The sequence below is a fragment of the Heterocephalus glaber genome, unplaced genomic scaffold, assembly GCF_053883595.1.
Source record: "Heterocephalus glaber isolate CG9 unplaced genomic scaffold, H.glaber_assembly_v1.0 deba00001457, whole genome shotgun sequence".
NCBI classification, from domain to species: domain Eukaryota; kingdom Metazoa; phylum Chordata; class Mammalia; order Rodentia; family Bathyergidae; genus Heterocephalus; species Heterocephalus glaber.
In genome coordinates, this window is record NW_028258305.1 from 47,101,161 (window position 1) to 47,116,227 (window position 15,067).

Consider the following 15,067-nt stretch of genomic DNA (forward strand, 5'->3'; position numbering starts at 1 on the left):
TACAGCTTATAAACTTTTAGAATAAAATAGTCCTTTAAATTGTGTACTACTTAGTTCTTTTTTGGTATTGTTTTAATAAAAAGTTATCTTTACATGTCAGTGTCATGACTGGTCTCTTAGTAATTCATGTCAATTTTGTGTAGTAATGTATTTTCTCATTTTGAATTGAATGATTATTTTGAATATGTGACATTTTCTTGCTAGTTAAAGGAAGCAATGTTGATATTCTTCCTATAATGTAATCTCACACTCTTGAGGCTAAAGATGTAGTACAAGTTAGATAGAGGGGTTTAATCAAGTACATCTGGGAGAGAGTAATATAAAATTATCTAAATTTAGATAAAATAATTATGAGCTTTACATTGACATAAACTCGTGAAAAGTAAATATAACCTACAGATATAAAATATCAACTTTAGAGAAGTAAAAAATAAGCTGGGCATGGATGGTGCAGCATGCCTGTTAATTTCAGCACCCGGGAAGCTGAGCCAGGAGGATTGCTGAGTTGAAGACCATCCTGGATTACCCAGCAAGACCTTGTTTCAAAAAATTGAAGAAAAAAAAGAGGGAAAAAGAAAGAAGTAAAAAATGAATACATGATGACACTATATATGAAACATTTGTTACTTTTCAAAAAATTTGAAAGGACATGATCGAGCTACAGTAATACAGAATCAGTAATATAAATATATATTAATATGTCACAGATAATTACTGGGACGGAGAAATAAATGAGAGCTCATAGACAGGAGGGAAAGGTAAAGAGAGGAGTTTTCAGGAGCATGAGCATGAGGAAGTAGCTTTAATTAATCATGCCTCAACATTAATACTGATGCGTTTCCTGAGTAGCCTATGAGCAGGTGTCAGTGTACCTTGGGCACTTACTATTTAATTCTTAAAAAATTAAACAAATAACTGAAAATGTATCAACTGAGTGGAACATACGTTAAGTTTGCAAAGAACTCTGGGACCTGAATTGTGCCAGTTTGGGTAAAGCGCCTTTTAGGGGCTATGTGAGGTGGCTTGGAAGGCTGGAACCCAGGAAGATGCTGTGCTGGCTTTCCCAGGGGAGGGCACCCCTGCAAGTGTTGTGCCCAGATCGCGATGTCCCAAAGACCACCAGGAGACCGTTTCCGATGTAAGCACACAAGGGTCGTTTATTCAAGCTTAAGCAGGGACTCTCAATTGTCACCGACGCAGCGGATCGAGATTGAGAGCCCCGAGCCTCAAAACTAGCAGGGTTTTTATTGAGTATACAACAAGCTTTGGTTGTTAGTAGCCAGGTGATTGGTTAATACTAAATACATATGAAGTGTAGGGTTTTGATTGGTTAGGCTTAGGGGGGGTTAAGGGGGTTACGTATAGATTTTTGTGAGGGAGAAAAGGGGCAAAGATTAACGGCCGGTTGTTACATACTGATCGTTAGCAGACCCACTAATGGCCGCATCTATCTTGTGTGGACAGTCAGCTCATTAACTGCTTATCCTACAGATAGTGTGCCTGGAACGCTCTCTCCCCGGGTACACAGGTGGTTGGGTAATAAACTCAGGAATTTCAAGTGGTGAATTCCTAGTTTAAGCACAAATTTGAGAGAACAAAGGAGACGGCTCCAAAATGGAGTCATTTTGGTCCCACACAAGAACATTTTAGGATAGAGGGAAGACCTGAGTATGGCTGGAGTTTAGGCTTGCCAGTCCTCGAAGGCGCTGGGTGAGACAACGTGTTTAGGTCAGAGGATTCGGCTGACACTGAAAGACTCCAAGTGGGAAGCTAACCCTGCTGCATAAAGTACACACCAGATTACGTAAATCAACAATGGGAGCCATCGGTCATGCTAAAAAGAAGAAACCAGAAGCCAAGATGGGCGAGACCAAATAATTACAGCGATGATGTGCATTCTACTTGGTTAATGCAAGAAATGCTCTACTACTTGCATTTCTGCCTTATGTCTTCGATTTTGGGGCACGGTAACTCTCGGGCATTCAAAAAGGAGAAAGAAGGGGGATGCCCCCCCCCCCCCCAGGTAGAAAAGAGAACGTGGGGAAGCCGCCTCCCGGGAGAAGCTGCAGACGGCGGCCGCGGGGCTCCGGTCGTAGCTAGGCTGACAGGACCGCGGCTCGAGCACCCGCTCCTGAAGGCTCCCCCGGAGGCTCCCGGCGGCTCCCGAGCTGCTCTCAGATTTCCAAACAGAACGGAAGCCCGACTCCGGCTGGCTCCGCGGGTTCTCCAGCCCGAGGACAGGAGGAGGCCACCCTGGAAGCACGTTCGCGCCGCGTCTGGCCGCCTGCCGAACGCGGTCAAGGCCCTCGCGCTCTCAAAGGCCGGTCGTGGGCTTCACACCCCCGGCGCCGGGACCCGCGCTCGGTCCCCAGCGCTGCATCCGGGCCGCCAGCCGGGTCGCGACCACCGCGCAGGCGCGGAGGCCCCCAGCCCCGGAAGGGCTCCTCTGGCCCGCGCGGCGGTTGCCAGGGCGACGGGAGCTGCCCCGGCCGCCGATCCTCCTCGGGAGACGCGGTACCGGTCGCCTCTTGCGGGCTCTGACCGCCGCGGTCACGGCGGTTCTCACGATGTTCTTCTACCTGAGCAAGAAAGTGAGTGTCTGGGCGCTGTGCCCCTCCCGCGTGCCCTCGGGCGAGCCCCGCTCCCCTCCCCGGAAGCCCGGCGGCGCAGCGCGCCCCCGCAGGTCCCGGCCCAGAGCCCGGCCTGGCGCGGCCCGCGGCTCCCACGCGACCCCTCCGGTGGCCCGCGGGACGCACCGGCCGGAGCTGTCGCGTCTTCTCGCCTCCTGCTGCTGAGCCGCCTGACCGCAGATCGTCACAGGCGGCCCGGCAGGGGGACCCGCAAAGAAAAGGCAGCGGCGTGTGGTGTCGGCACGGGACACGGGCGGGGATGTGGGCCCCGTCCATCCCGTGACTGCTCCCTGTCCCCCGCACCCCTGCCCTCCGTGTGCTTTCCCCTTCCTAAAGTGGGGGACCGTGGCCATTTTCAAAGCAGCTCATTTTTCTGCAGTTTTTCTTGCTGGAAGATTTTTTGTCTTCATCTACAGTACACTGACTTCTCCACTCTTCCGAGAAAAGTTGCTCGCGTGGCTGTGCTTCCTCTTACAGATTACCATTCCCAATAGTGTGAAGCTGAAATGCATATCCTGGAACAAGGACCAAGGCTTCATAGCCTGTGGTGGTGAGGACGGGTTACTGAAGGTTTTGAAGTTAGAGACACAGACAGGTAAATAAATGCAAGCCCCAAGGCTTGAAGTTGGCTGTTGATGAGATTTGCTCATGGTATTTATCAGCGTGTAATTCTGATTCTTTTAAAAAGAAAGAAAGAAAAATCCCCAAACCCAAACATACCTTTTGTAGTTTTCCCAGAGGTGGGGTGTGTGTGTGTGTGTGTGTGTGTGTGTGAGCGATCGAGCCCAGGGTCTTGTATATGCCAGGCAAACTGTCTGCCCCTGAGCTACATGCCTAGACTGTTCTAGAATATTTTTACAATAAAATTCACAGAATGTCAGTGAAAACATGTGGCTTTTGCTGAAGTTATTAATGGAAAATGAAAAAGAATGAAACTAAGTCACTGTATTTTTCCAGTTATTGTGCTGTTTTATTAAGAGTCCAATAAAAATCATGCAAATCCCAATTTCAGTAACATCACAAAATCTCCCAGTTGCCATGTCACTTGCAGACCTGTCTTATCTTTTCTCTTTACCAGGTGTGTTAATGACTCTACAGTTAGTGCCTCCAAACTGAAAGTGAAATATATTCTGTGTTTTTTAAATAAGACCTTGTCTTTATGGCTTGAATTTTTTTTCTAGTTCTCTTGAATCACAGGAAACAGATTGGGGAATCTAGGGAATCCCTAATCTGGTTTGGAAGTCTAGATGAAGAGATCGCAGTTGAATTCAGCTCTGTCCTAAGACTGAATGACTTTCACTCAGGTTGGTGAATATCTAGGTTTTAGTTCAGTTTTGTAAAACAAAGGAGTTCAGTTAGATTGCATTTTGGGTTCCTTACAGTGTTTCCCCCCACATTTTATCAGGTGTAAAAATCACTAGAAGAAGTTGTTAAAATGGATTTCTAGGCTGTACCCGGAGAAGGTCTGGGATGAGGCCTAGGAATTTTCATCTTTCCTGATGCTGGTGCTGCTGATTTTCAGGCCACACTTTGGGCAGTGCTGCCTCACAACTGTGAATCATAAGTACTTAGTGAATGCTTTTTATGTGCTGGATGGTTAACCTATATTGTTTCATTTGATTTTGCAATGGTCATCGCTTCTCAGTCTTTTGGCTAAGATCGGGTGATTTTGCAATGGTCTTTCTGAGGTGGGTATTCTAGGTGACAAAATTGAGGCACTGATCAGTTAGTAACTTACTTGCGGAAGGTCACACAGCCAGTAAATTGCAGAAGTGGGATTTAAAACTAAGTCTGTCTCCCTTTCAAGTCCTTATTTTTAACCATTACACAAAGGGTTTGTAGCCTAAGCAAGAGATTGTTTTGATGTGCTGCTTTAATCATGTGACACACTAAGGGTAGGCTTGAAGATCCATTTTGTATCAAAGTTTGGCTTTCCATGTTTTGTAATTTAACCTCTCAGTGTGTTAGTTTTCTTAACTGTGTTAGAATTTTTCTGTTATGTTTCTCAAATATATGTATACGAATGTATTTTGCTTAAAGTATGTAACAACTTTCAATTATATTAAGAAACGCATTCTTTTTATTTAGCACTGAAGTCCTTTTTGGGTGGGGCAGAGGTCTCTGTTACTCCGGCTGGCGGGGCTGAAGCAAACACCCAGCCGCTGGGACTGCAGGTGTGTGCCACCACACCTGCCAGGCTTTTCAAATTAAAACTTCTTTCTAGCTCTGCACTGTTGATGAACTGTAGTTAGAATGTTGAAATTAGAGTAGGTTCTTGGGAGGTTTAGAAAGTGGAGTAAATTATTTGCTTTGGAATTTAATGATTGTGGATTGTGCTGAGAGTCTAACTAGGCCGGTGTATCATATTTAATAATAATAGTGATGCTGCAGATCCCTCCAGTGATAATTACCATGTTCCAGAAATCTCAGAAAGAAATACACAGAGACACAGAATTTGGGTAAAATAATAAAATTTCTACTCACGAGTGGGCGGGAATGCCAGAAACCAGTCTGGTTAGTACCCGTGCCCCTTTATTCAGGGTTTCCCTTTTTATATCCTTTTTAGCCATTATCTCATCCCTAGTGGTCTGTGATGTGTAAATGCAATTCCAGTTCCTATTTACAAGTCACAGACACAAGATAGACACATATACATTGTAAATTCACCCTGGCATTGCAACTTTGTCAGGTTAATGAAGTTACTGGTTAAAGAGATTACCTTCACCTTAAACAAGAAGTTATGGGAAAAGCAAATCTTAAAAGAACACATTACTTATTTTGATTCTACAACTACCTTAATATTCAGTCTATTAAATTATCTAAAACTTTTCCCTGTCATTCCTCCCTCTGTTTACTTCAGGATAATTTTTCTATCCATTATAAGTTCTATCCAGTTTATCTACATTTTTTAACACTAGCATTTGGTAGTGTTGAGCTGCAGCAATGTGCTGCTGTATAAATTTTGAAATCCGTTGGGTGACACAAAGACCAAACATTAATATTAATATTATAACAAGAAGGGGACTCAGAAAAGGTCCTATCCAAGTTTTCCATCCTGTCCAAGTAAAATTAATCCCACAGGAGAGCTCTCCTATACCAAATTCTTCATCAAGAGCCTTGATCCGATCTTTCAGTTTGTCTAGTGATTTTTGTACTACACCAGATTTATTAGTGTAATAACAACACTCTTCACCAAGAAATAAGCAAGTCCCTCCTTTCTGAGCTGTGAGCAAATCAAGAGCGCACCTATTCTGTAATACGACATTGGCCAGTGAATCTAGTTGGGTTTCTAAAATCTGAAGTGCGTCTCAAATTTCCTCAAGATCTTTTTAAATTTCTTGTCCTAATGAAATATATTACTCCCTGTGGAGCTGGCATATACATAGATATACGATTACATTGACAATTGTTGACAATTGTTAAATTACCAGTGGCTCGTCCAATGCGGGAGCTGTTGATCCAAACTTGTGTTTTCTCTTTGCAATATAATTTTTCATTAGAATAGCCCCCCACAGTCAGAAGTTACCCCAGATCCCCCATAATGTTTTCTTGGGCAGGCATCAAAGAATATTGTAAATGGATAGCCTTCCGGTTCCCATTTTATCATTTTAAAAGTCACATATTGTTCATCAAACTTTTCATAACTAGGCCTAAACACCCACAGTTCGAAAACAGAGAAACTTAAGGCAGTGGTGATCTGGCACAACACAATAACCCATGTTGTCCTTGTTGGTGCTTCCATCCTTCGGCCGTGCATTGACTCACCAGTCTCCGGAGTGGTGAGAGCAGGGCTTTGAGTGCGTTGTCTTTCTCAGCTCTCAGCATCAGCTTTATTGTTACCTTGTGCAACGAAGTCTTTCCCTTTCTGATGTCCTGAACAATGTTTTACTGCGACTTTGCTAGGTTCCCACACTGCCTCTAGCAACTGTATAATTTCCTGTTTATTTTTAATTAGCTTCCCTTCTGCCGTGAGAAGACCTTGCTTTTGGTAAATCATGCCAATTTACCTTTTTACCCTCTGCCCATCGGAGTGCCTGTATGAGTGCCCAGAGCTTAGCACACTGCTGACTAAGGAAGGGGCCCTGGCTAGGACCACCTCTCATCCTTCATGGTTCCTGCATATCCAGCATGATGAATCCCATCTTCCACGAAGCTGCTCCCATCTGTGAACAGAACGAGGTCAGCATCAGACAAGGGTGTCATTTGTAGGTCAGGGCGGCTGGAAAAGAGCTCATCGGTGACACTCAAGCGGTCATGATTAGGAGGGCCTGTCTCTGTGGGCAAGAAGGTAGCAGGATTTAAAGCTTTTACAGGAATAAACCGTAAGCGGGCATTCTCACAGAGAAGGGCTTGGTACTGAGTAACTCGATTATTTGAGAGCCATCGGTGCCCTCTTATGTTCAATAGTTTCAAGACTGCGTGTAGAACCTGCACAGTCAGTTCCTGACCTAAAGTCAGCTTGTCTGCTTCTTGGATTAATAAAACTGAGGCCCCAAGGCCTGAAGGCAGGGAGGCCACCCTTTTGCTACTGGATCTAAATTCTTAGACAAGTATGCCACCGGTTGGTTCCCTGGGCCTACTGCTTGGGTTAATACCCCAAGGGCCACGTGGTTCTTCTCAGTCACATAAAGAACAAAAGGCCGCTTTACATCCGGTATACTTAAAGCAGGGGCGGCTGCTAAGGTCGGTTTTAGTCTCTTAAAAGCTTTTTTTTTTCTCTGTAGCCCAAAGTAAATGATTTTTTCCTTTAGAGCTTCATAAAGAGGTTTAGTGATCTATTTAAAACCAGGAATCCAAATTCCACGGAAGCCTGTCACCCCAGAAACTCCCTCAGCTGTCTCTTATCTCATTCATCTTTCCTCTTAGCCCATTCCTTCTCTCTTGTTGACTCTTCTCGTGCACACTTTTTTTTAGCCAATTGTAGCAACTGTGTTATATTCATACCCTCCCAAGTTTTGTTTTGTTTTGGTACCGGGGATTGAACTCGGGTCCTTGCACTTATGCAGCAGGTGGTGAATCCACTGAGCTAAATCCCCGGCCCATACCCTCCCAAGTTTATTGCTTTTGAATTTTCTTCTAATATCTTGAGCTGACTGGGTCACAAAGTCGTATTGATTAACTAACTGGTGGTTATCAGGAACAGCAGGATCAAAAGGTGTATACATTCTGTAAACTTTACAAAGCTACTCATAAAACCTGTCAGGGCTCTCATTGGGCTCCTGTCATGTTTCTAGCACTTTAATCATATTTGTAGGCCTTTTACTCCCGGCTCCTATCCCTTCCAGGGGGCGGTCTGATAATTGCTTAAGCTTTCCTGGCCTCCTGGGGTGTTGGGGTTCCAGTTGGGCCGCTCATTCACTGGAAATTGCTGTTCATGTCAAGCATCTGGATTGTGTGTGCCTGCGGGCATTCTAGGAGCATTGATCTTAAGTTCTCCTAAAACTTTCTGCATTTCTTTAGAGTTTAACAAAGTTCTACAAAGTTCTTTACAGTCCTCCCAATTAGGACAATGGGTAGCAAAAATGGAATCAAATAATTGAAGCATTTTGGAGGGGTCTTGGCAGAGAATAAATGACCCTCTTTTTCTCTGGACCTAGCCTCCTTTGTCTTTTTTAAGTCAAATCTCAAATACCGCACCTTAGTCTGACATATTTGTGCCTTTTCCCAACAGTCCTTTTTTTCTAACTCATTATAAAGGAGGAGATCATGCTGTAACCTGTTGGCTCTTAAACCCTTTGAAGATGACCAGTGTACACATATAGTAACATATTTAGAATTTAACCCTTTGATGACTACCAGTGTAAACATATTTAAACTTTTTATAACTTGAAGCCAACAAACATACATATTTTTGATAAATCACTTTCGCACATCTTGTGACATACCTAGGCCTTCTGGTCTTGTATATATTTTTTTTATCTTTCTAACAAGACAAATATACAAAATTTTTTATATCAAAATTGTATCTCTTTTCCTTATAGCTTTTTAATGTATATTTTTTATCTCACTATAGACTTGTCTTTGGCTATTAAAATTTTAAAGTGTCCCTTTTTTGTTCTCAGATTGTAACATTTTAAATTTGGTTGGCTGCCAATAGAACGGTAGTAACCTCGAGGTTTTTTTTTATCAACAAAGTACGGAAAAGAGCAAGTTAACCCTATAATTACAATTGAAGAATTTGCAATGTACAAGAAATACTTTAAGCACACCAATTAAATATCAACTCAAACTGAAATACAGATACATTTATCAATTAGCTAAAATTTGTAACTTTTTAAACTGAAACAGATACATTTATCAATTAGCTAAAATTTGTGACTTTTCAAACTGAAACACAGATACACTTATCAATTAGCTAAAATCTGTAACTTTTTAAACTGAAACACAGATACACTTATCAATTAGCTAAAATCTGTAACTTTTAAAACTGAAACAGATACATTTATCAATTAGCTAAAATCTGTAACTTTTCAAACTGAAACACAGATACACTTATCAATTAGCTAAAATCTGTAACTTTTTAAACTGAAACAGATACATTTATCAATTAGCTAAAATCTGTAACTTTTTAAACTGAAATAGATACATTTATCAATTAGCTAAAATTTGTAACTTTTTAAACTGAAACAGATACATTTATCAATTAGCTAAAATCTGTAACTTTTCAAACTGAAACACAGATACACTTATCAATTAGCTAAAATCTGTAACTTTTCAAACTGAAACACAGATACACTTATCAATTAGCTAAAATTTGTAACTTTTTAAACTGAAATAGATACATTTATCAATTAGCTAAAATGTGTAACTTTTCAAACTGAAGCACAGATACATTTATCAATTAGCTAAAATTTGTAACCCTTGTAAAATTTCTTACTTTCTCTGGCTTTGTTTTATGCCCTTCAGAGCTTTTTAAAGCTGTTTTTAATCTATTACTTATTTTCTCTTTTTATTTTTTATTTATTTATTTTTTTGTTCTTTTATTGGTACATTTTAGGTATGCAATTCATTTACATTTATCATTGGGTGCTTGCACCTGTACATGATGTATCTTCGTTCTTATTTTTTTCCCAATTACCCGTGTGCCCTTCACCTCCTCTGCCCTTCCCTATTTACATAGACATCATTTCCATTTTTTTTCTTTTCTCATAGTTTTTCCTTTCCCTTTTTTCTTTTCCCCTTGCCCTCCCTTCACTCCTTCATCTTATTTTCTCTTTTTATTTTTTTTTAAAATTTGAGTGTAAGCCCTATTCGATCCTCTCTGAGTCTGACCACAGCACACACCCTCTGGTGCTCTGAAGCCAAGCAGTTTTCATGATTTTGTCCCCACCTCCTCCAAACCTGTAAATTTAGCAACTCAAAAGGAGGGGGAATGTCTAAATTCTCTCAGTCCAGATCTGAAAGGACTGGTTACTTTTCAGCATTGTCCCCTTTCTGACAGAGGACCAGGATATTGCTTTTTGCTTCTGGGTTGCACATATGATGCCAAGGAGGCATTCTGTGGCACAATTTGAGCCCTAAATCAATATAGGGAAATTTATCTGGATGTTCGCTTCCAGGGGTGGTGATTGTTAGCCAGACGGACCAGATGAGACCCTCACCTAGGGATCTCCCAGTTGGCCAACCTGGGCAAAGCTTGGGCCATTCTAACTCACAAAAGGCTCTAAGTTTTGGGGTTTCATCTTAATACCATAATTTCCAGTAAAACCGTTCTTAAAATTCTTAGGCATGCTTCCAAAACAGTAGGACGGGATGTTTCTGTCCCCACAATCGGCCGATCAGAGTGTGGTGTGTGTGGGTACCCTTGTACGGAGACGCAAGACAGACAAAGGTGGGGATCACTCGCTCGCCTGCCTGGCTGCCGGCTTCGGCCACTTTAAGGTCCCTTCAGGCTAAGGTGGGCTGTCGCCTAAGCTCACCATTGTGCCTTTGTTAAATGCGACCACACACAAATCCTATGACTCGGGAGGACTCTTTAAGCCCAAGCGCTTCCTCCCTCTGTCTTGTTCCGAAGCTCGTTCCACACACTCTCCTGTCCAGAACTCTCTCACTCACACATTGATTCAGAAGTTATCACATTCCCTCCCGGTGACCCCCTAACCGTAATCAAAGCAAATGAAAGAAGCTACCTCCCCAAATGGCAAAGGGCAAGGGGTGATCAGGCCCCTGGGCTGTATTTGCCCAAAGTTACAAAATACAAATGCACGAGGCGAAACCGAAAGTTAACGACTAGGGGCTTTCCCAGGGTTTCTCACCGAGCAAAGGAAAGAGACAGAGGAGACAGCAAGAGCAGCAGTCTTCCTTCTGTCGTCTTCCTGCTCAGCTTTGGGGGATCCTCAGCCGGTGAGCAGGGGTGAGCGGGGCTCCGTGTCCTGTTGGGGAGCCTAGGAAATTAGTCCCAGGCGCGCGCCTTTCCTCTCGAGGAGACAGAGAGCCGCTCCCTCCGGTGGGGTTCGGGCCGATGCCCCAAAGGGCTATTTCATTCCTGATTCCCGGCCAACGCACCAAATATTCCAGAAATCTCAGAAAGAAATACACAGAGACACAGAATTCGGATAAAATAATAAAATTTCTACTTGCGAGTGGGTGGGAACGCCAGAAACCGGTCTGGCTAGTATCCCCGCCCCCTTTGTTCAGCGTTCCCCTTTTTAAATCCTTTTTAGCCATCACCTCATCCCTAGTGGTCTTTGATGTGTAAATACAATTCCAGTTCCTATTTACAAGTCACAGACACAAGATAGGCACATATACATTGTAAATTTACCCTGGCATTGCAACTTTGTCAGGTTAATGAAGTTACTGGTTAAAGAGATTACCTTCACCTTAAACAAGGAGAGTTATATGAAAAGCAAATCTTAACGCATTACTTATTTTGCTTCTACAGCTACCTTAATATTCAGTCTATTAAGTTATCTAAAACTTTTCCCTATCAACCAGACATTGCCTACCTGCTTCATATCAAGCACTGTATTGTGGCATTGTAAGTATTGTGTCATAACTCAGCTAATACAAAACAGCTTAACTCAACAATATAATTGAATAATTCTCTATGCCAAGACATTGTCTTTCATGGCACCATTTTAGTGGTATTTAGTATTCTTTTTTTTTTTTTTTTTTTTTTTTTGGTACCTGGGATTGAACTTGGGACCTTGCACTTGTGAGGCAGGTGCCGGAACCACTGAGCTAAATCCCCAGCCCCTAGTATTCCAATGTATTGGTGTCATGTACTTTGCTTCACCAATTGTATGTTGGATGTTTAGAAGTCTCTGCACACTTAACTATTGAATAACAATATCTTTGTATCCAAGTCTTTGCACAAACTTTTCAGTACTTTCTAGGATAAATTTCTAGACGTGACATTCCCTGCATCCAGGGTGTGTGTGTTTATTAAGGTTTCCAATATGTGCAGCCATGGGACCATCCAGAACGGCAGGCAGCACCACTTTGCAGCCCCAGGTTTGGGAGGAAAGGCCTCATTTGCATGTTCTCTTAGGGCAGCTCCCTTGTTTTTCGTGAGTCCATCTCCTCTTACCTGCTTGGGACTTCTCTCCTTTCTTTCCTATTTATTTAGTTGGCACTGGGGACTAATTGAACCAGGATTTTGCCTTTACTGAGCTACAGCCCCTTAACTTAGTTAATTACTTTTTAAAAATTTTGAAACAGGGTCTGGCTAATGCTCAGGGTGAGGTTGAACTTGCGATCCTCCTGCTTCAGCTGTTCAGAATGCTGGCATTATAGGCGAGTGAGTGGCACCACCCCACCTCCTCTCTCCTGTCAGTACCAGCTCTCTCTCCCTTGCTGGCCCTTACCGAGACTTGCATGTTCTAAAGCTAATGGACAGCTTTCATTCAGCCCTCATATGGGTTTCACTATTCTTTTATTTTTCCATTTAGTTTACTGGTACATTTTGGGTATACAGTACAGTTACAGTCATCGTTGGGACCTTGCACCTTTACATGACGCATCTTGGTTCTTGTATTTTCCCCTTCCCTTGCCCTCCCTTCACCCCCTCCACCCTTCCCTATTTACAAAGACTTTGTTTCCATGTTTCACCTTTTTTCATATTTTTTCTTTTCCCTTCTTTCCTTTCCCCTTCCCCTCCCACTATTCTTTTTATTTTTTAAACATTATTTTTTAAGATGGGGAACTCAAATCTTTTAAATTATTTTCATATTGAAACATATTATCACCCCCTTCCTTTCTGGGCAGTTCTCAGGCTCTGTCAGCTTCTTCTCTTCTAGACACTAGAATTCCTGAGAACTTTCTTCTGGGCTCTCTCTTCATTTGCTCTCTAGGTTTGTCCTTTCATTTCTGTGGCCATAAATGGCACCTGAAGGGTGATAACTCCCGTTTATATTTCCAGTCCAGTCCTGACGTTTCAGACTTGGGCAGCTCTACTGGAATCGTTCACAGACATCTCATTCTTACTTTCTGCAAAACTGAACTCTTGGTCTCCAGATCCCTTCTTTGCATTCCCTCCAGTTTAGCTGGTGCCCTAACTCACTCATCTGCACAAGCTGGGGACCCTTCTTCCTCTCCCCTAGCACCACCTCCACCCATATCCTCTTGCTGCTGCCTCCTGCGTGTGCCTGGACCCCACCTTTCCCTTTGTCTCCCTTGTGACTTCTCCAGCTCCAGCCACTGCCGCCTGACTTACCTGCTGTGAGAATGGCCTTTCTGCATGGTCCCGTGCCTCCTAGTCATTGTTCACTCCCCAGCCAGCGTCATTTAGAACAGGTGTGTGTGTGGGGGGGTGCAGCTCATGCCATTTTCCTGCTGAAAAGTCTAAAGGGCGGCTGGTCTGGGATGGAGTTGCTTGTGATAGCGTCTGAGGGTAATTACCCTGACTAGGGTTGAGGTAGTCAGTCAGTCTGTCTCCCTTTCTCCTCTGTCTTTCTCTTGAAGATGGGCTTGGCTATGGCATGTTTCCCAGGTTGGCCTTGAACTCCTGGGTTCAAGTGATCCTCCTGCCTCAGTCTCCCCAGTAGCTGGGGCTTGAGCCCAGATGAGGTGTCATCTCTTGCATCTCTACTGCCAATGCCAGGGAGGTTGTGAGGCCTGAAGCAAAACTTCAGATTAGAGGAAATGTATTCAGGGGCCATGCAAACCAAGTGTACCCACCTGCACTGACCTCTGCTAACCACAACAGTGAGGATAGCTCCGCCTTCCAGTGTGTCCAGGGCAAAAAGATTGATCGGAAACATCAGGTCCCGAGTCCACACCTGCCTGTAGCCTGGATGTGAGATAGTCCCTTGCGGTCATTCATGAGGAGAAGCAAGGTAGACAGGTGAGTACAGTGAATCTGGAGCAAATGGGAGCATCTCTTGCTCAGAATTCCACTGTCTCTTTGAGTGTTGCAAAGAAGTCTTCCAAATATTTGATTCTGGGTATCAAATTTCCTACACTGTCGACTTTTATAGAAGCAAACTTTTTTTTTTCTTTTGTCTTTTTTGGTACTGGGGATCAAACTCGGGACGTTGTGCTTGCAAGGCAGGCAGTGGAACCACTGGGCGAAATCCCTGGCCCAACTTCTTTTTTTTTCGAGGCAAACTTTTATAAAAGCACTGTCAGTAAAATTTTTCAAAGAGTTAATTTCTTAAAGATGTAGTGTGCTTGGTTACTGGTGAGGGAATGTCCTTACTCTTAGGAAAGATACTCTACACTAAAGTATTCAGGGAAAAAATGAGAAGAAGTCAGTTATTCATACAACCCAAAGGGTTAAGATATATTCCGAAGTGTATTATTCTTGAGTGGAAAACAGAAGAGCAGTTATGGGACACATCAACCCAAAACAAACCAAAAGAGCAGGGCCCGGGCATGGCGTCCTTTGGAAGTGATGACCCTGAGAGCAAGAGTGACTGGAAAACCATGCTTCCGTATGTTCCTGCCATCAGATGTGGACATGAGGCAGATGTCTTTGCAGATGCGAAATACAGACAGATATGAAAAAGAAGATTATATAATGTTGTAGAAAAGTAATGATTTCAGAATATTTTTGAGCAATGTTAGCAGAATGTTCATTTTCCTACGTTATACCCTTCATTCTGTCACTTTATTATACTGTAGTCTTTTTACATGCTTCTTTGGACTTTTGAAGTACTTGGGTTGTTGGAACTACTTATTTCATTAGAAATTTTCTTCATGGTTTTAAGATGCTTTATTTTTTGGCCCCTTCTTTCATCAGGTTTTTTAAATCCAAGGGTTATGGGAAAGTGCTATTAAAATTTTTTGTCAATATTACCAAATTTTTGTTCCCATGCCAGTTTGGTTTTGCTGCCTTATTGGCTATGTGGAGTTTCATAATGTAACTAGATAAAATCTTGGGGTATTGCTGAATTTGCTCAATCTAAGTTAAAACATTTGACCTTTTTATATCTGTGAACCTTTAGGTGGGTGTTATGAATATTCTTTGCATTTTTAAGTTGTGTAAGAGACAT

At 42.8% G+C, this 15,067-nt stretch overlaps 1 protein-coding gene across 18 annotated transcripts in view; it reads left to right on the top strand.

Moving 5' to 3' along the window:
* The first annotated feature begins 1,086 nt into the window (after positions 1–1,086).
* The window catches only part of Wdr35 (WD repeat domain 35), a 96,589-nt gene continuing 82,608 nt past the window's right edge, over positions 1,087–15,067 (top strand). For 8 of the 18 annotated variants that reach the window (XM_087216647.1, XM_087216646.1, XM_087216645.1 and 5 more), the window contains exon 1: positions 1,088–2,591. In XM_087216647.1, the coding sequence (XP_087072773.1) occupies positions 1,832–2,591 (760 nt within the window). In that variant the 5' untranslated portion in view covers positions 1,088–1,831. Of the gene's footprint in view, positions 2,592–3,107; positions 3,226–15,067 lie in introns of all 18 variants that reach the window. The other 10 variants (XM_021253531.2, XM_087216653.1, XM_087216652.1 and 7 more) reach the window with 4 other exon arrangements.